General features: G+C 36.5%; 1 protein-coding gene across 1 annotated transcript in view; it reads right to left on the bottom strand.

Annotated features, from left to right (window-relative positions):
• Window positions 1-21,529, bottom strand: part of CPED1 (cadherin like and PC-esterase domain containing 1) — a 99,081-nt gene that overhangs the window by 60,656 nt on the left and 16,896 nt on the right. Inside the window, exons 3-5 of the mRNA XM_026713153.2 lie at window positions 19,042-19,219; window positions 8,877-8,983; window positions 7,353-7,428 (exon numbers count right to left, since the gene is read on the bottom strand). Coding sequence (XP_026568938.2) covers window positions 7,353-7,428; window positions 8,877-8,983; window positions 19,042-19,219 — 361 coding nt within the window. The remainder of the gene's footprint in view (window positions 1-7,352; window positions 7,429-8,876; window positions 8,984-19,041; window positions 19,220-21,529) is intronic.

Raw genomic sequence — 21,529 nt, 5'->3', positions numbered from 1 at the left:
TAGGTAACCCAAGCCATGAAGGTAAACCACCAACACCTTGATTTGCATCCGGAAGCATACTGGTAGCCCATCCAGATCACACAGTAGAGATGTCACTCACACCAAGCAATTAGCACAACGGCTTGTTCTTCCACATTTTGTTCTAGTTGAAGCTTCCAAATACTACTTAAAGATCAGCTATGTTGTTTGACTGCACGCTTCTTCCTGGCTGGATCTAGGATTTGAAGGTGACGGTGAGCAAAAATTGAGATGCAGGATAAGTGCAGATGGGGTGGGTGTGGGTGGGAATGAAATTAAGAGAAGCTTGAAAAGCCTCAGCACATTCAGACCTTTATTAAAACAAAATTTATAACTTCTGCACTTATAATCTCTGCACTGGTTGCACGCATCAACACTGAAAAATTTCAAGGGCAAAATTCTAAATGCATTAAGAATAAGGCTTATTTAGGTTCACCTGGGTAAATATTTTAGAAGATTTGCCGGCCGAAAAATCTCATTGTTTTTATCTAGCAAAGAATATTAACTGCATATGCCTTAATGCGTGAATCAGAGCTGAAATCCTTTAAAACTACATTCTTTTTCCCTTTGTATTTTATTATCTTAACAGTAAATATATTTTTAAATAAAATAAATAAATGAAATGAGAAAAATATCATTCATTCCCACACAATGAATGAACAAACATTTTATTACAGTTCAAGACCAATTTTTTTTAAATTAAGTCTTGGAGACACAGATGTTTTGTCTTTCAAATGCTTTTGATGTAGTTACAATTCTGTCCAATTAAGTTTCTACAGGACATAGGTATGTGTTTTTTCTATGTGTCATTTTAGCACCCTGAAACACCTTTGCAATTTCCTTCCTAATTCATCTCTTGGGTTTGTTTTCAATAAGGATAGAATGCTTCCATATTACATTGTTATGTCTCCTCTTGGAAATTCAAACGAACAAACATAAAGCAGCCGTTTCACAATTAAATCAAACGGAAAGAAGTCTTACAAGATAACGGCTGGCAGAAACCACAGCATAAATCTTTACTCTGTCCGGCAAACCAGTCCTGGCAATAAATCCTCAACCTCAGAGCTCTTTGCTGTAACGTCCTCACTCAAATAGTCATTTTGTTTCTGGCGAAAGGCACCAGCTCAGCTGTGTCCTTTTATACCCATTAAGGCAACGTGCTAATTAACTGGCTTGCCCTTCAGATTAACGTTTCCTGGTTCTGACGTCAATCCACGATCTAATAGTCATCAGAGTCAAGACTCCCAACAGGACCGATCCTTCCAATCACAACATTACATGCTCCACTTACATGTCATATATATGAAGATGCATAGAAAACATAATATGCAGCTCCCAGATAGCTAGATTTGAGAAAACACTAGAATGCTTATGAGATCCTACAATGAAAAGTTTCTGTTTTATCATGAAAGAGTTTGTGGATGCATGGATCAAGCAGAGTAAGTAGTATACAATAGGATATAATAGGATACAATGTTTTCTATATAAGGAAAATAGGAAAAGAAAATAAAAAGAGCAAAAAGTGCAAGAAAAGAAAAAAGTTGAAGGAAAATAGAAAAGAAAGATATAAAAATCTGACTTTCAATATTCTTCAACCGCAGTTATAATTACAAATATATTTTAACCTGTCTCTCTGAAGTTACTGTACATCGTATTACTCTTCTTCCTACAATCTAACCTAGCTAATCACAAATTCATTTTTCTTTCATTTTTATGCAAAAAATCCATTAGAGATCTCCAGTCTTCCATAAATGTAGATATTGCCTATCTGGCTTTGCTTTTCACCACGCTATCTGCCTTCAGAAAATGAAGCAATTTCCTTTGATAACTTATGCACTGTCATATTTTCCACCACCAGTGACGGATATGCCAAAATATATTCTTCCTCCTCACTTAACACTTCTTACCCTTTAATCTTAAAATTGTTCCAGCATATCTGCTAAATGAGTTAAGTGTTTGAAAAGATGTTCTGGTATATTTGGGAGACTGGCTATAACTTATCCCTTCTTTTATAGAGGTGAATAATGCAGCATGATTTCACTCTCAAAACTAAGGAAAATGCAAACTATACTGAATAAAATAATAATGTCCTGGATTCATTCTTTAATCCATACCATATCAACAACTTAGAACAAGGATTGTCAAGTTCTTCAGAATGGTTTGTTTAGGTCCCAACCTGTTCTTCTCCAAATGTGTTGGAATTACAACTATTACTAATCCAACACAATCAGCATATATGATGTTTGGGAATTATGTACATTGTATAGAAATTCTGGAACAACATTAAATGGCTGATTGCTTGAGGGAAATGCTGATTGCTATCTTGAAATATTCATAAGAATGATACTGTTTTGTACCCAGAAATTCTGATAATTGATGATGTCACCAAACAGCTATATATACTATGTGTAAATTATGCTAACAATGTAACTGTTTACAAGCTAGGATTAAAATGACTTGATTTGTCTAGTTTTATAGAGGTTTTTTTTTTATGGTATACAGTACAGTAGCCAGCTATCACTTTCATTATACTAGCTTTACACTAACTTCTTTTATGAGCCAGACTAGAACTAACTTTTGTGAATGTTCAGTATATAATTTTTAAAAACAAATACATGAAATAATTTATCAAGCCCCCAAAACTTTATAAAATTAAGTACACAAATCAGAATCTATAAAGAGTATACTTCATGGGTATATTGACTTATACATTTTATATGGAACATTGAAAATATGTGAACTTATGGCATTATCTATATCTGTATCTATCTATGCATTTTGTGCACAGATTATAGAATAAATTAAATTTGTTTGCTGCCCAACTGGCTGTGGGGCAATATATATTATGCAAGGCCAAAAATGGCTTGGTATTTTTTTAAAAGAATGGAATCCAAAAGTTTATCTATGAAAAACAAAACAATTAAAATAATATAAAAATAAAGGGGTACTTTAAAAAAAAACCTGACACATACCACACTTTAATTATCTAGTGCAGGGGTTTGTAACTCGCGGCCTGCGGGCTGGATCTGTCACATGCTAGCCACGCCCATTCTCATTTTAGCAAAGGGGGAAAAAGTTGCAATATGTCTTGTGATGACAATGTGACCGTGAGTTTGACATCCCTAATCTAGTGAATAAGTTAACTGTTCTGAAGCACAGTTTTAAATTTTTCTTGGTTTTAAAAGTGGTTATAATAAAAGACCACAAAACACAAAACTCTCATTGTGGGATAAAAACAGGGAGTATTCAGCGGGTTCTGAACAGTCCTGGAGAACTGGTAGCGGAAATTTTGAATAGTTCAGAGCAGGGGTCTCCAACCTTAGCAACTTTAAGACTTGTGGACTTCAACTCCCAGAGTTCCTCCACTAGATTTCAGAGAACCAACAAATACCACCTCTGACTGGAGATTTTATAGTATCCTTCCCCTGCCACGCCCACCAAGCCACGCCCACAGAACTGATAGTAAAAAAAATTGAATCCCACCATTGGATAAAAACATTCAGTTTTCAGATACAATGAAACATAATTTTCTGAAAGAGCAATACATTTGAATCATCATTGTTTTTCATACTCCAGTATGATTTCAGTAAATAGAAATTCCCTAGAACTTAGTTTCTTCTGAAAATTGATATTGAAAAGTTCCCAGGATTAGCCTATGTATTATAAACAGTAAGTACAAATAGTTCTTATGAAATAATACTTAGAATTAGGTTGCATAAACTAATTTACACTTCCCCTTTTAAAAATATTTTGTTATGAAAACAGAATGCAGATTCAGTATTTCTTTATGTGAAGCTTTGTCCTCCTTTTTCATTTATACAATCAGCATGTTGTATGTGTGTTTGTATGTGTGTGTATGTGAATATGTGTTCCTTATAGTAAAACTGGCATATTTGATGTGATCATCAAGCATTTAGTCTTGGGGTTACTTGGACGCGTTTTACCAATAACTGTTTCCTATTCGACTCCTTCCATACAGTATAATGAACATACAGGTTTCTCTTAGCAGAATATTTCCAATGTATTTTTTAGGTTGAGCCCATATTTAACCCCCCTGAGCAAAGTACCGACAACTGTTGATGATCCAACCCATAAAAGGAATGCAGCTGAAAACGACACACCTCAGAGTTGTTCATGGCCAGACACCTGTTGTTGGGGAAAGAAGATGAATCTATGTGATCATCCAACCAAAACCAAAATTGAGGGGAAACCAGAGAGCATTGCTTCATTATTAGTAGTTGCTTTCCCCCACTCCCAAAATAAGGGCAGATGTATGGCCTCTAAAACAACACCGATCTGCCAGTTGCCAATTTCTGTCTAATCAAAGTGTAAGACTGACTACTGATGAAGAGAAATACAGGATCCGTGGCATCCCTCCAGACATTTTGAGGCTCTGCTCATGACACAAACATTCTATACAGGGAGCCAAATTTCTCTCCAGGCAAGACTAAGGGAGTGTACCAAGTTTTGCAGCCAAGTAAGCAGCAGGCTTACCATATGCTTCTATTTGTGTGTGAGAGAGGGAAAATTGCTGGTTTTTTTCCTCCCTCAGAAATACTTTTAGAAAAAAAGCAGAAAGAGATGATTTTCATATTGTGGTCCTTGGCAGGGCCCTGAGGAATCTGAAACAAATATAGTACCGTATAAGAAAACAAACGTCATGTAGAAGAGCTCAGTTCCCTAAAGAAAGATCATATATAACTCTAAAATGAAAGGCACACAGGGTAAGAAAATACCACATTGCTCCTTCTCTTTTTACTTTTGCAGAATCCCAACCCATGGATTATGGCATATTGGCCTCTTGAAAATGTGCTTTGTGACAACTGTAAAGTGTGTCGTTACAGAGAATTGCTGAAGAACAGCAGCATATATCATGAAGATGTCAAGAAATGGATGGACAATGACAGTGGCCAATTATATTAGCAGTGGTGGTACCAGACACTGGACACACCAGCTACTGTACCATATAAACTCTGCGAATTGTGAACTGTGCAAGGAAACCTGGACCATTAGCAACTAGTGTGTGAGAGCCCAGAGCGTTAATTTTACTGCAGTGATCAGAGATCTTAACACCAGACCCAAAACAACGATCGATCTTCTATCCACTAGCACAAGATAACTATCAGAATCCCAGAATTCTACTGGGCAGCAGCCTCACAGCAAGATATTGTGTTGTAGCACAAACTGGAGAGTAGCAACTTGATTTATATACAAATGACTTACACCAAGGTGGCCTGGATAAGACAGGAGGGAAGAAGTAGACACAAGAAACAGAATCACAACTGATTATAACATAGAACCAAGTAAATATAGCGTAGAAGATCAGAGCTCTAAGATAGGAAATAGAACCATAGGAACATAGTACACTATATGCAAATGTTAAGATACTGTATAGCATTATAGACATAAATAATAAGTAGGACACTAAATGTCTATTGACTTGTCTTAGAAACCATCCTGAAAAATATGCAGGATATAAGCTTGGCCTACGAAAAGGCCTCTGAACGATTAAAAATATTAAAAATATTTCTTTTTAATAGTTCAGTGTTTGTGACAATAGAGAAGCCCTTGTGTGTGTTAGATTTCATAAGTCATCCCAATATCAGAATGTTTGTGGTTCTCTTTTTTTCTTTAAATGTGCCAGGTAACTTTAGTTTCCATCTGGTGTACGCCTGACCTTAACAATCATCAGAACAATCCCAGACCTGGCACAGATTGTTCTGTACTTGGCATCTCCTTATTATTTCTCACTTGAAGGATAAAACCACAAACCCAGCAGACATCTGTGGAGATTATCAGTCATTCGGGTCATAGTTGTCTCAAAGGTGCTTTTTCAAAAGGCAATTGCACTGTTTTTTTTTTTCCTTGAGAAAGACAAAGAAAACATTTCATTTCTCATCCAAGAAGCTTCATCAGTTCATCATCAACTGATGAAGCTTTTTGGCGGAGAAGCAAAATGTGTTCTTTTTCTTCCTCAAGGAAAAAACAGTCCAAATGTTATTTGAAAAAAAGCACCTTGGATATACACAGAAGACCTTGTCATGTTACACTCAAGTGCAATGGATGACCCTGTCTTTTTGCCTCATTGTTGAATAGAAATTATGGAATAAGTTGGTGACATCATTCTACAATTTAGGTTGCAAAGACATTTATCTCTATCTTGGCTGGTACATTTTTCTCCTGCCTCCAACCTTTTATTAACTGAAATGAAGATGACTTTTCAAATCTTGCAGACATGATAAAGGTAAAGGTTCCCCTCGCACATACGTGCTAGTCATTTCTGGCTCTAGGGGGCGGTGCTCATCTCCGTTACAAAGCCAAAGAGCCAGCACTGTCCGAAGACGTCTCCGTGGTCATGTGGCTGGCATGACTAAACGCCGAAGACACAGGGAACACTGTTACCTTCTCACCAAAGTGGTCCCTATTTTTCTACTTGCACTTTTACATACTTTCAAACTGCTAGTTTGGCAGAAGCTGGGACAAGTAACGGGAGCTCACTCTGTTACGCGGTGCTAGGGATTCGAACCACCGAACTGCTGACCTTTCTGAACAACAATCTCAGCGTCTTAGCCACTGAACCAGTGTCCCTATGTGCAGACATGATACATAATTCTAATTGCTATTCTGTTTGATTCATATGCTAAAAGAAACTGCATTATTTCAGGTTGAAGGTTACAGAAAATTCCTCCTTTTTAAATGTCTAGAGTTTACTAATTACTATTCAATTATTATTTCTACAGCCCCATAGATTTTATAGAATATTGGACAGCAACTAAGTAAACTGAAAAACACACATAACTGAAACATTTCAGACCTAATTCCACCTGGCTTTAATTTCAAATTGGGGTTTATTTGACTGAAAGTTCCTAGACTGGGAGAAAGGGAGTGTCATTGTATATAGAAAATTAGCATACAGAGGGAATATATTAAACAAAAATGTTTTCCTATTGTTTAGTGTTATTTATGCATGTTTATTAAAGGATGGAGACATTCACATAAATATGCACATCAAGGCACCAAATCATGAGAAATTATACCTGCATTCTTAATTTGCAACTCCGCTGAGAAGCTAGGCAAAATTCTCCATCTTTATCAGAACCGCTGAATGACTTTTCTGCTACCATTGATCAAATTTCAAAAACCGTATACAGTATTTTCAGTTTTACTTGTTTCAGTTTTGTCTGACTGCTGACCTTATAGGTACAATAAAAATTTTGATTTTATTTGATTCATTATGCTAACTTCAGAGGTTCAGAGATTCCAGCATTTCTCTTCCTTTTGAGCGTGCAACCAAAGGTCATTATTTGGTTTATTAATATAACTCAAAATTTTACCTGGAAATGTTCTCATTATTTGGCACAATCCCTCCTTTCGGGAAAGCAGATGCTGGATTTGAGAGAGAACATTTGCCTGGGAGGAAAGAGAGAAGTGGCAATTATTGCAATTTTACAAGATTGTTTTTAAGTGTCATTGAGGATACCATTAAAGCACCGTTTGCTGATAAAGGCAAATAGTGCCCATTCCCCTGAGTAGAATAGGAAAATCAATTAGACATAAGCTAAGCTTGAAGGGCCAGTTTAGTGCAGGAATTAAAGCATGGGGGTAGAAACTGGCAGACTGGGAGTTCTAGTCCTACTTTGGGTGCAAACCCAATTGGGTTCATTTGGGCCAGTCACTCTTTCTCGGTCCTAGGGAGCAGGCAATGGCAAACCATGCCTGAAAGTCTTCCAAGAAAACTCCAGGGAGTTGCCAGCAGTCAACACTGACTTGAAGGCACAAACACAAGTTTCCATTGGCTTTTTTTCAATTAACCTTAACGTTGCTCTACTTTTAATTATAAGCTACATATGATATCCTTTTTTATTAACATGATCACATTTTAAGGTAGGATTAATGTCTTAGAAGAGAAGCATCTAAGAGATTCAGAGCTGTTATTAAATGATAAAAACAACATGTCGCCACTGTGACAGAAGCTCCTGTGATGTCAAAACACATGTAAAAACGGGCATGGCATGCATCATGCTGGAGTGATTTTGCCTCCAACATGATCCTGTTTTTATTATTTGTCCCCTTGACAACCTCACCCCTTATTCCAATATCTCTACTATACTTGGGAAGGGGAAGGGAAGGAGAAAATGGATAGGCATTGAACAGGATTGGCAATACAACATGAACTCAGTCTGCAGCATGCACCATAACATTTATCTATCCTTTTATTGCTGTTCAAAGACAAAATTGTACTTTTGCCTATGGGACATGTCTGTTTGACATGTTTATGAAACAGCATTGTTCCTTTTAATTTTAAAGACAAGGATGGCAAGAAAAACATTCTGTTCATGCATATATCTGGCAAAATGGATATTATTTACTCCAAAGTACTATTTCTTCATGGGGATATATCTATACATTGATTAAAAGTCTCATTTTTTTCTTTCTGCAGTATTCCATGTGGGTATATGCAAAAGAGATGGAATACAAAAAAAGTCCTGTTTAGAAAACCCTAGATAATTATGACATTCCATAATCCTGACAGTTTACCACATCACCTTGCCCCTGACGAAATCAATATTAATATATGAATATTCACATTCTTCAACATATTTGGCAAAAACATATTGTGTTTTTTTCCTTCCAGCAATGCTGGAAGGAAAGACTTTAGAAAATGCACTTGAGACTTCACTCATGCAAAGCATCTGCTTTAATATCAGCAAATTCCTGTGAAAATGAGAAAGTGTTAGCAAGAAGAATGGTGCCAAAAGCATCTGATAGGATGCTTCATAATAAAATAAAAACGCAGAGTTAAAAAAAACATAGAATTTAAGCCTGTGCCAGAAAGAGAGGTCATTTGGCAGCCATACCTTTTGCAGTAGCGTTGGTTGATATGATTCCACTATATTTAAGCAATTTTCATGGTCCGCTTTGTTAGATGAGAGGCAAATCAAAAGGTCCCAAGAACTTAATTCATCTGTGATAAAAAGAAAGAACCATCATGGGAATTAACTGTGATGAGAAAGGACAACAATCCAATCAAACAGAAAATATTTATTTGAACGACACTGTTCACCTGTGATTAAAAAAAATAAAAGAATGGAGAGAAGACCTCAGTTTGAAGGGGTCAATATGATCAATATGATTCTGTATAGTCTAAGTTCAAATTCAATGGTTCATATATTTACTGAGTGATCTACTATTTTTCTTTTTGGTTTTTGCTTGGTTTTTAAACTTCAGTTTTGCTTTAATTTCTTGCTGATGGTGTTTTCATTTAGTGCTGATGGGGTTATTATTGTTAAAGGAGATGGGCAAAAGGAGGAGGAATGGAAATGTGTTGGTGGTGGTGGTGGAGGTGACCCGTATACAGGTGGAAAATCTATCACTTATCTTAAACTGGGGACACACCTGTATATCTGAACATTTTTACTGAATGGATTTTGATGGTTAAGTTATAAAACGTCTGTACTTTCAGACTGTTGAGATCAAGAAACAGACTCCCCAAGAAGAGTAGAATTAAGTTTTATTGGATAGATTATATGGCTGTCTGACTAACCTTCCTTCTCTCTCTGTACCATTTGTCTCCTAAGAAATCAGCAAAGACTTACTCTGAGTTTCTTTCTCATATAAAGTGAGTTTCTTCTGGATGCATAACGACAGAGATAAAATGGAGAGTTTGCTTATGTAGGAAATAGGTGTAATGTGTGCTGTGTTTCTTACCTTGCAATAATATCATAAGCAGAATAAACAAATAGTAAACTACTAAGTGTTTTTTTTAAAAAACTTTCAAGCTCAAAACAGAGACCTAGATTTCTTTTCTTTAAACCCAGTTTAAATACAGAGCATAAGGAGGATGTATCTATTCACCTGCTTCACAAGAGAAACAGTTGGTAAATTATTGTCAATCATCTGAGTTCATCTGAGTTGTCTGGAGCTGCAAAATGCCCATTTCAAATTCCACAAATGTTTATACATTATTAATCTATAAAGAAGTTTGAGGTGGAGTAGAATCTGGACCTTTCTACTCCTAATCCAACCCTACATTGCTTCTAGTGTATAGTTCTCTCACTCACACTGTGATCCTAAGTTCTCCGTTTATCTCTTTTCTCATTTATAAAAACTTTCGTTTAATCAACAAAACATGGTTTAATTTCGTCATGCAAAGCAGAGTATGAAACGAAATAGCTTCACAGCAGCAATGTGTGGTATTTACATCTATCTTTCTTACAGGAGTTCAAGGCAGCATACACAACACTCCCTTCTATTATTTTTCATAACATCTTCCCTGTAAGGATTCTAGTATTTAATTCAGTGGTGGGATTCAAATAATTTAAGAACCGGTTCTCTGCCCTCATGATTTCTTCCAACAACCATTTTGCCAAACTGCTCAGAAAGTTAACAACTGGTTCGCCAAAGAGGTGCAAACAGGCTAAAATCCCCCCTGATGTACTGATTTAATTCAATTCCTGGCCAAACCTTATTCAATTTTAAGATTCTATTTAGATTTGTATTTCTATTCTTTTGAATGATTAAGGCAGGGTTATATATAAATGGAGAAGTTGATCACTGACATGTGGTTAATATAGTATTTTCACCAAGAAAGTAGTAGCATCACAATAAACTTTTTCTGAATGCTGCCTTCTGAACAGGCCACGTGGAATGTTTAACAGGGCACTAAGTGCAGATGAAAAACGAATTGTAGGAGTAGAAACACATTCTTTTATCAAGAGCTTTTGGTGTGGGTGCTAGAACTCTGCAAACAGAGGCGAGATAGAAAATACATCAACATATCAAACTGCACCAAAGATAAGCTTGGAGATTCTAAATGATACTATGTGTTGGATATCACAAGTGAGACTGAGAAAAGAATGAAAAAAAACACACAATTCTTTCTTGGTGCTGGCAAAATAATCCTATCTATACTTTTTTGGTTTAGAAGAATGAAATCAATAAATAGTTTCCATATATAGAATGCTTGAGAGATGCTTTGGAAAACTCCACAGTTATAAGACAAGTACTGTAAGTTAATGGGTACTTTATGCAATATAGCTAATTTTTAATCTGCTAGCAATTAGGACACCTACCTAAATTGGACTGCTAATCTGCTAGCAATTGGACTCTCCATACAGGAGAGGAAAGACTATAAAAGTTGTCATGGGATAATTGTAAAAAAGAGAGAGGTGACAACAGTGGTAGGATTCAATTTTTTTTTACTACTGGTTCTGTGGACGTAGCTTGGTGGGCGTGGCAGGGGAAGGATACTGTAACATCTCCAGTCAGAGGTGGTATTTGCTGGTTTTCTGAACTACTCAAAATTTCCACTACCGGTTCTCCAGAACTGGTCAGAACCTGCTGAACAAACTTGGGTGACAAGTTTACCCATCATAAGTAAAAGTGTGATATGATGAATTGACATAGTGGAAGGGTAGAAAGGTATGGAGGGTAGAGTGACCAGTGTGGGTATAAACTAGATGGAATTATCTTTCTTATCTTTTTTCCTACGTGGTATATTTAATTTCTTTGACTTACTATTTATTTTTCATTTTCTGTGTTTTGGTATGTTATTGCATGAGGGTTATGCAGGAACCAAGCCCACTGCATGTGACTTAGATTTTTTTGCGCTAGCAGAGCCACAATACAAGAGGGAAAAGATTCTTAAAAGAATTCACTAGATTGGAAGCAGAGGCAAATCGAGACCACACATACTTTACAAGTATACAGAAGGGCTGAAATGATTCTTCTATTTTGGGGTTTTAAGTTTTAAGAAGTCTGCTATATTAATAGTAGAGTTGGACTCTTAGAGGTACAGCCTTTCTGGTACTTTTCTGAGTTAGCCATAACAGTAACTTGGAATTCTAGAAATTAAAGCTTTATTAAGCCTGGTCATTTTTATAGCACATAATTTGTTAGTTTTATATGCCAAAAGTATGTATGTTTCTGTTAGTAATTATTCCCTTAATGAAGCAATCTGTCATTTATTTTTTTATGGAACCATGGATTGGTTCTTTTCATTGCCTTCTAATAGCAATTCCCAAAGTGCCTAATTTCAAATTGGTCATCATCTTCCCTTGCCTTTTCTCGATGTCCAGGTTTCATAGCCATGCACTATTACTGGAAAACCATTAAATAACCTTCATGACCTTGGCTATGTTTGTGATTACCTTCCTCTGTAGAGTTAATGCCTGCCTTATTTGTCTAATGCAAAATCATCTTTATTCCTGTTCGAACTCAAAAAAAGGAAAACTACCGCTTTCATTTCTTGACTGTCAACTGTAAATTTGCTAAGTTGGCTGGTGGATACCACATTTCACTTTTCTTTAATATTATACATTTTGCACATCTTATATTGTTAGTATTTCAGCTTTGATTAAGCTTTTATCTCTTCCAGTCCTACAATTTTTATACTTGGTCTAAAAGTTTAATATGAGGTCTTTAATATATACTCTTTTTGCTATACTGAACCACTCTGTTTTTTCAAGCTCATTCTGACATCTTCTTGAATTTAAATATTTCTTAGAAAAACAATTAGATTTCTGGCATGCCTTTAAGCTTTAATATAACTGTAGCATAACCATAGCATAAATGATATAGTTAAAGACTGGCTGTACTTAATAAATGAAAGGTAGATCTTAAATTTTCTTGTCTCCCCGCCACATTTATACACCATATCTTAGCTACCTAAACTTATGTCCTTTTCTGAAATATCCCTGTTCATTTGGCTTTTCTCCCTCTATGTATAGCTGTATTTTTCTTTGTAAAATCTTTCAACATAAAACTTTGCTTCCAGGAGCAATTAATGCAATGCCAAAAATGGGGTATGTTGTTATTAATGCAATACTTTAGTAACAACTTATCCAATTTTTGGCATAGGTCTATAGACCAATTTTTCATAAATGGCTCTGTTTGGAGCTAGAAAAATAAATACATGCTCTAAATAACAGCAAAGAAATAATTAGAATACAAGCATTTCATTAATTTCCCCACTTCTTTTTTTTGCTTTTAGAGAACTTTTCATTATATGGCACTCCTCATTTTACTTCTTTTATGGGAGATGGATTGCATTTAGCTGTAATTAGTTTCTAAAATTCATCCGGGATATCAGAATTTGCTTGAGACAAAATTTTTGTTCTCCAATTAAATTATTCTAGAACAATGCAAGAAATACTGTAAGCACAATTTGCAAAGTTTCAAACCTCTAATGTCCATTCTGGAATCTATGTAATAATATATTTAAAAATCAAGGCTGCAAATGTCTCTTTCCCCTATTCTTATTCACAACTTGGGATATTCTTGGGAATATCCCATGCTATTGTGTGTTTGATTCCTTATCCTTCCTATTCCTTAAATAAAGATACCCCTTGGTTACCTATTTCTTTCAACTCACTGTCTCCATTTTCATTATTGACAGTATTAAGTATTAGCAAATTTACATTCTCTTTATGAGATCAGTTCACTTGACCACTTTGTTCTGTGCTCACAAATTATATAAATGATATCACAAACATAACCTTCTTTCTATATCGTTCAGTTTTCACCTGCAATGGCATGGTTGGTCCTGCAGCTATTCCAGCTATTTTATAATCCTTGTAAGAACTCAGCCTAACTCTTAAATGTGCTTCCTAATTTTTTTTCTTCATTATCCAAGTCCATTTATCAGAAAGAAGATCCTTTTTACCCAACTTAGGTAAAGTACTAAGTCAGTTCAAATGCCCCTGCTGTGATTGGGTAGTGGGTTCAAAGAAAAAGTACTTTGACCCAATTTGAGTAATTTATCCAGGTTTGGAAGCCTTCATTGCCTGAAGAGGTACCCGAAAGTCCTGGATTTAAATCACACCTAGACTGGTGCTTCGTATTAATAGAACAGCCAATACGAAGTCCTGCCCTCTTTAACAGCTTCCTACAAAAAGCTTCTATTCCTAGTGTGATTCCATTGAGCCTAATGCATTCAAGTAGTTTATTTACTACATTTTTAATGATCAGTCTCAGGTGGGATTGCACTTTGTAATTAAATATTATATTATCTATAATATAAGAGCTCTCATGAGGTTTTCATAGATAAATGATCTCCATACAGTGTTCATAAATGAGGCAAAACTTTTTAAGTTACAACAATGCTGTAAACTTACATACTCTCTTTTGTAAAAAGACTGAATTTAAAAGATACAGTTGAAAATTGTATTGTACTTCGTTTTCCATAGAAAAATAAAATGTGGAACATTTTATATGAAACTAGAAGATAAAGTTTGTTTGTTTATGTATGCAATTTATATGCCACCCATCTTACTAGGACCTGACTCTTAACAATCATTAACTTTCTGATATATCTAAGAGAAAATAGAATGAGACTTATATTCTTATTTACTCTACAGTTTTTTTATGTTTTAATATATATCTCCAGTGATTTCTTGGTTAATGGTGCAAGGACATTTTGGACTTGTATTAGTAACAATGGGCTCCAGCCATGTTTATTTAACCTTCACTCTGTTGGACTGTTTACATGCCTGGAACATGTTCAGATTTCTTTATATTTCTCAGACTTTCTTATTTATAAGGGCTGAGTTTCTTGTGACCTCTCTATTCATACTCCCTTTACCCCCGGCTATGAAAAGAACAAAATACCCACTGTCCTATTTATTTATGTTGAAATCTTTCAGTTTAAAGGAGTGGCTTTTCAATTATAAATGGAAATGGTAACCAGATGTTTACAGACTATGCCAGCATTTTTCCTTTAGGCTCCTAATGCTTTTATTAGTCTTTGTTAGAATATTGGGCCCTCTATTGTTAAATTAAAAAAAAAAAAACCTTGCAAACGGCTTGCATTCAATAAACATTGCTTTGGTATATACATGACTGCCGCTGAAAGTGCACAGGCCACACCCACCCCAGCTCTGCGAATGGGAAAAACATAGCAAAAGTCACATGACGGCAACGGGACTCAGTGAGTTTGACACCTGTGCTCTAAAGTAAAGGTATGGAAGTTTCCACTGCAAAATGAAATAATTAAATAAAATCAACCTGATGATGTAGATTAGGTTGAGAGACTGACTCATCTAATTAGTTACAATGGTTTTCTTATCCAACAAAGTCACCAATTACCCTGACTGTTTGCTTCACTGATAATATTTTTTTAGCCCAGGGTGGGAAACCTGTGGTTGCTACTGTGTTTCTCATATAATAAGGCCGGGTCTTATTTTTTTTTTGAGCCCTGGAAAAATAGCTAGGCCGTCTTTTCGGGGGGTGACTTAATTCCGTCCCTTGCATCTTCGGGCGGGCGGGTGGTGATGGCTTGGATGTTGACCTCGGCGTTGGTGGGGCACTTCGTATCGGGGTCAACACAGGCAGCACCATATCAGGGTGTGCAACAAAAGTACTTCCTGACGGCAACCCCCCCCACCATTCCCCCCATTTCGCATGTTTTAATATAGGCCTTAATTTGGGTGGGGGGCTTAATTTAATTTCATGCCTATAAAACATGCTGGGACTTCCTATTGGGGGAGGCCATATTGTTGGAGAAACAGGGTAGATCAAAATACCCTTTTAATATTTATTTTTTAAAACAGTGAAAAATATACCGAAGAAATTAATTTTTCTGATCTGAAAATATGTATAAATAACTCCTGTGCATTATTTATTTATTTAATTTTTATTCTGGCCATTTTCCCTCTAAGATGACTGACCAGTTGGTTAAAACTGCAAAAATTGATTGTTGATCATGGAAAGCTTGATCTTACAAAGATATTTTAGCTATTACTGTGGAAGGCATTCTTATGCTAACGCTACGAGATCTTCCCTGAGATCTGTGCACCTACTACCCGTTCGCTTTCACTGAGGCCCTGAAGACCTGGTTGCCCTCCCTGGCCTAGGATGAAGCCTCTTGTTGGGTGGATTTTTATCTATGTTTTGTTTTTCACAGAGTAACCAGGGGTGGGATTCAAGTTTTTTACTATCAGTTCTGTGGCTTGGTGGGTGTGGCCAGGGAAGGATACTGTAAAATCTCCAGTCAGAGGTGATATTTGCCGGTTCTCCGAACTACTCAAAGTTTCCGCTACCGGTTCTCCAGAACTGGGCAGAACCTGCTGAATACCACCTCTGCCAGATCCATCTTGTTCTGTTCTATATTGTGACTTTATTATTTATTTCATTGTGAGCTGCCCAGTATTTGTTTGGAATGGGCAGCACCTTAACTGAATAAAATCAATAAATAGATTCTGTTATTTATAACTACTGAGCATAAAATGTGGACTTCCAAAGCTGAAAAGCAGATAGTCTGATCCTTCTTGTTTATCTTGAGCATCAGAAGCATCAGCCAGCATGATCTAGAATTAAACAATGCCATCTTTCAGGTCCTCATAAGAGCATCTTCTCCGTAACAGGGCCTGTCCTTTGGAATGAGGTTCCCTGACTGATGTCTTGAAAGCCCTTGAAGATTTGGCTCTATGCCCAGGTGTTTGGCAATCATGACTGAAGCCTCTTTTTAGACTATGTTCAGTTGTTTTCCTTTGCTTTGTCATCCTCTACCCTTCTTTCTGTCCCTTGTTGGTTTCCTTATTTTTAAGGTTGCAATCTACCCAGAGTTTGTGGGATCTGGGCATCAGTATATACATTTAAATAATAATAAAAACAATATGAAATTTTCTAAAAGTAAAGGAATAAGAAATGTGGGAGGAACTTTTAGTAAATATACAATAGGATATAATACAATTTGTTAGTGGACTATGTTTTCCTCATAAAATATATCCTAGAGATATTTTTAGTGTTTCCAAAAAGACAATTCCATTGTGAATTGCAAGTTATTACTAATAGCGTTACCAGAACTTTGCAACCCTGATTTTATCTCATCTCTAGGAAGCTTGTGGGTTTTTTTTTTCCATATTACAAAATGCCACTCAGATGAAAAGTGGAGTACAGGGAGCAGAGATGATGCTATCATTATACCAATAATTATTTTGATTGCCACAAGTGAGGACAAGTTTCCATTCTGCGTTGCTAGCAAGAAAGGGCACTATATACGATGTTAAAAAAAGTCTTTGTCTTAAGGCATATTTGCTGTAGAAAAAAGGATGAAATTAAGCTTAAAATTATATTCTGTTTCCTTTAGCAAGAAGTGGGATCTAATTTCTTTATGATTAAACACACCAGCCAGAGCACAGTACCAAACTTCCAGCAGGAATGGAACTTTTCCAACTGTGTTTCTTTAAAGCAACAAGTTTTTTTCCCCTCTTTCATAAACTTTGTATTGAGTCAAGTAGAGTTTTGGTTTAAAACCATAAAAAGAAAAAGAATAAACTACAGACTTCTGACATAGAACCAGATAAAGGCTTGACGGGGAGATAAAATCCTGGCTTTCTGTTACAACAGCTGCAGTAATTCTTAGTAACTTAGGCTTTCTCCAATATACTTTAGTCATATTTATCCATGGTATTAAACCTCAAAGGACTATTGCTTGTTTAAACTAAGGTTTGAGAAAACGTCAGGATCTGATATGACAATTTCTCAACTTTTGCTGTTATGGGAATTGCAATTTCTTTAAAACTCCAGATAGAGAAAGGTGGAATTCTTGCAGCATTTTTTTTTGAAATATTAAGAAATCTTGGTTTGCTAAAGCGTACTGTAGTTAGGAACAAGTACAGAGGTGGGATGCTACTGGTTCGGCCTGATTCTATAGAACCTGTAGCTTCAAAGAGCAGCTGACACCGAACTGGTTTGTGTTTGCCCCCCGCCCCCGCTTACCGGGTTCAAGGCTGTCCTTTATTCCCTGCTTTTTCCTCTTCAGCTACTTTGCACGGCACCGCTGAGGTTGAAAAAGCAGGAAACAAGAGGATTTTCAACCGCTGCGCACCCGAGCGCAGCACTTGTCAGCTGTCCAGGCGGCACAGCTGATGATTTCTTGCAAAGACTGCACATGCGATTGTCCCCAGTTCGGAGAACCGGCAAATAGCTCCACTGATCATCCGCTCACTCCTTAAGAGCCATCCAACTTGGTAAGTTGCTATTTTTCCTCCCCCCACCATTAGCTGTTCTGCTCTGCCAGGGGATTTAGATTAGCTAGAAAGTAGGAAATCCTTGGAGCTAATCTAAAAGCAGAACTGAACCTTCCTTAAGACTGAAGCTTTCCAGTGCAGACTCAAGTAGCCGATTACAGATAGATAGATAGAGATCTAGTTAATCTGTGATTCTGTGAGCAACTCAATCTGCCTGCCTGCTTTGGTGTAAAAGTTGCTCTTTTTTAATAAAAAAAAATCAATATTTACATACGTAGTGTGTTATGAGTTAATTTTGTGAGTTTGCTTATAAGCAAATTTTATGTGACAGACTCAGGTTGCTGATTTCAGATAGATAGATATCTAAGTGAATCTGTGATTCTGTGAGCAACTCAATCTGTCTGCCTGCTTTGCCTGCTTTTGGGTAAAAGTTGCTCTTTTTATAAAAATCAATATTCACATAAATATTTATAATATTTACATAAATATTTATAATATTTACATAAACATTTATAATATTTACATAAACATTTATAATATTTACATAAATATTTATAATATTTACATACAAGCCATGCCCACCCAGTCACATGACCACCAAGCCACACCTACAGAACTAATTGGTAAGAAATTTGAACCCCATCCCTGTACAAATAGTGAACGCAGTTGTCAGGAGGAATCTAAGCAAGGCACTCTTCATTTCAGAAATAAATTCATTCAAATATAAGTAGATTATAAGCATCATTAAACTGAAGTCAAACTGTCTACTGCTTTTCCTTAAACCTGTTGATTTATTATGCTTTTAAGATGATTCTGCTTTAGGAACTTGGCTTGGCTATTTTTGATTCATTTTGTTTGCTTTCTGTTTTCTCTGCTATTTGGGGGGTAGAGGGTTGGAAATAAGTAATATCGAGTTTAAAAAGTAAGTAAAACAGTATGGGCAAAATAAGGGCTGATGAACTAAATAGAATGATTTATCAGTTCTGTAATATGCAGTCATTTAAAAATAAAAATAAATTCATGTTACAGTCAGGAAATAATTAAAAATTCTTACCTGGATGTAAATGTTCATTTCTGTTTAGCTTCCTGTCTTCAACGATTGTAACTCTATAATTGTGTTGTGTAAGGATTTGCTGATATAACTGAAGATCTTGTCCACTGCCAGAAGAAGGGATGTGCAGTATGGCTGCCTTAGCTTTATTACTGAAAAACTTAAAACTGGTATCCTCAATCTGAAACAAGAAAGAGAAACTCATGCATTATAATAAGCAATGAAATGTGAGGATGATGAGATAATGACATAGAAAATTGGATCTATTTTTCGTTACAATTGTTTAATAGAACCGAGTTATTCACACAATCACAATAATCATAGGTGAATGGGGCTTCCAGTTTGAAGGGCTTCGGTGACAGACAGAAATCTGCGATCGTGCATGGTTTCTGTCTGGGCTTGCCGCTGGAGCACCCCAAACCGGCTGGTTTCGGGGCTAAGCCACCCTGTAGAGGTGGTGAAGAGGGGGGAGAGAGCCAGCAGGGTTGAGGAAAGCCGCATCTCTCCTCCTCAGCTGGCCATTACTCCCTTTCCCGAAGGCGGTTGCAGCGGTGGTCAGAAATGGCCACCACAAAGAAGAACTCAACCGGAAAAGAATGTACAAGGAGGAAGATAAGAAGAGAAAGTTTTGGCTGACCGGGTTAAATTGTAAAAGCAACAACCAAGGTACCCTGGAATTTAAACTTACAATAATCATAGGTGAATGTGGGCAATGGCTATCTAATGGCCTGCTGAGTCCTTTTAGACTCTCTTTCTCAGGAACAGTAGTATTCCTGGAGAGGAAGCTATACGTAATCCTTGACTTATGACCATAGGTTGGACCAGAATTTTGGTTGTAAAGTGATGTAATCATTAAGGTGACCCGACCTGATTTTATGACCATTTTATCCCAGTCATTAAGCAAATCACATAGTTGTTAAGTGAATCACACAGATGATAAGTGGATCCAGATGCCCCAATTGACTATGCTTATCAGAAGTGCTTGGAAAAGTTGCAGTTTGAGATCACGTGATTACAAGATGCTACAACTGTTGTAAATGCAAGGCAGTCATAAAAATTGTGATCACAGGACCAGTGGAGGTGATGTGGCAGTTGTCACTTCAAGAACAGGTCAGTAGTTACTCTTTCCAATGCCATTGTAACTTTGAACCATTGTTAAATGAATGGCCACAAGTCTAGTTTATATTGACAAAACTTGGCACAGAAGCCTGACTATAGGACCCAGATTGTTGGGGGTAATATGCTGACTCTGTACCCCACTGAGAGAGGGCTGTAAAGCACTGGGAAGCGGTATATAAGTCTCAATGCTATTGCTATAGCTTTCCGGCACCTGGTAAATTGCAGAGAATTGGATCACATCTCTCAAAATTAATTGGTTCACTATATCCATAGAGTGCTAAATTAGCTCCCCCCCCCAAAAAAGGCCCTACATGTGACACTCTGAATACCACTGAACTGATACCCATAGCATCTCTAAGAAATTTGTACAGTTGTGAGGGTGCTGAGAGCTCTTATTCATCAATATTTGGAGAGCTACAAATCGTTCACCTCTGCTCTGTGCAGTATACTTTACCAAATTAACAAGGAATGGTGCATATTTCTAATCATGGCAATCTATTTCTTAAACAGAGTATTTATGTAAAATAATAATCTCATTGTTGATAAGTGAGAACATGAATTCTGCATACCATTTAATCAACAACTGAGGGTTTTCATAGTAGCATGTAAAATCCTGTGTTCCATTTGTAACAAACAGCTTGTTCAACATAAGCATCCCATGACCTGAAACTTATAAGGGCAAACATAGAAAACCGAACTAAATACATTTTAAATGGAATTCTGGATGAAGGGAAATAAAAGGAAGATTGCTTCAACTGGGAGATAATTAATGAAATTGCAAGGTTAAAAAGCAGACTTATTTTTTGCTACAGCTTTCTTCTGTAGCATTTGAATACAATTTTATTATCCTGTACAAAAGATAAAATTGGAAGTTAAAAAAACTGAATAATCAAAGCTTTGGGATTATGAAATAACTGGCACGCTTACAAGAACAATTGTGCAAACATGTTGTCAGGCTACAGAACTTTTCCCATTCACTCAACTAGAATGAACTTCTGAAAACGTATCAAAACATATCGAAAAGGAATCCTTTATTGAGATGAGACAATTCCTGTAGGAGTTCAAAGCAGCGTCTGAGGTCTCTCAGGCATACAGGGATAGATAAGGGAGTTTAGAACCCCTCCCCTTATCTCGATGTGTATTTAGTGAAACAAAAGCCACTATGTTAATTCCTCCCCACCCCTTTTGTAAGGAAGGGTCTTTTTCACAGTTTCCCAGGGCATACTTAATTTCCCACAACCCCCTTTTTAGAACAAACTTTTCCAGAGATTCCCAGGACACATCTCACTGTGGAATTTTTATGATCTTCTCATCTCCTGGCTGTGCCTCTCAGAGGTGATAGTTCTGGCCATCTGGCTTTTCTCCCCCCATT

Source organism: Pseudonaja textilis, chromosome 5 (genome assembly GCF_049901715.1).
Source record: "Pseudonaja textilis isolate UNSWEBS1 chromosome 5, rPseTex1.2, whole genome shotgun sequence".
Lineage (NCBI taxonomy): Eukaryota > Metazoa > Chordata > Lepidosauria > Squamata > Elapidae > Pseudonaja > Pseudonaja textilis.
Note: the sequence above shows the minus strand (reverse complement) of the source record. Positions and strands in the feature narration are given on the sequence as shown.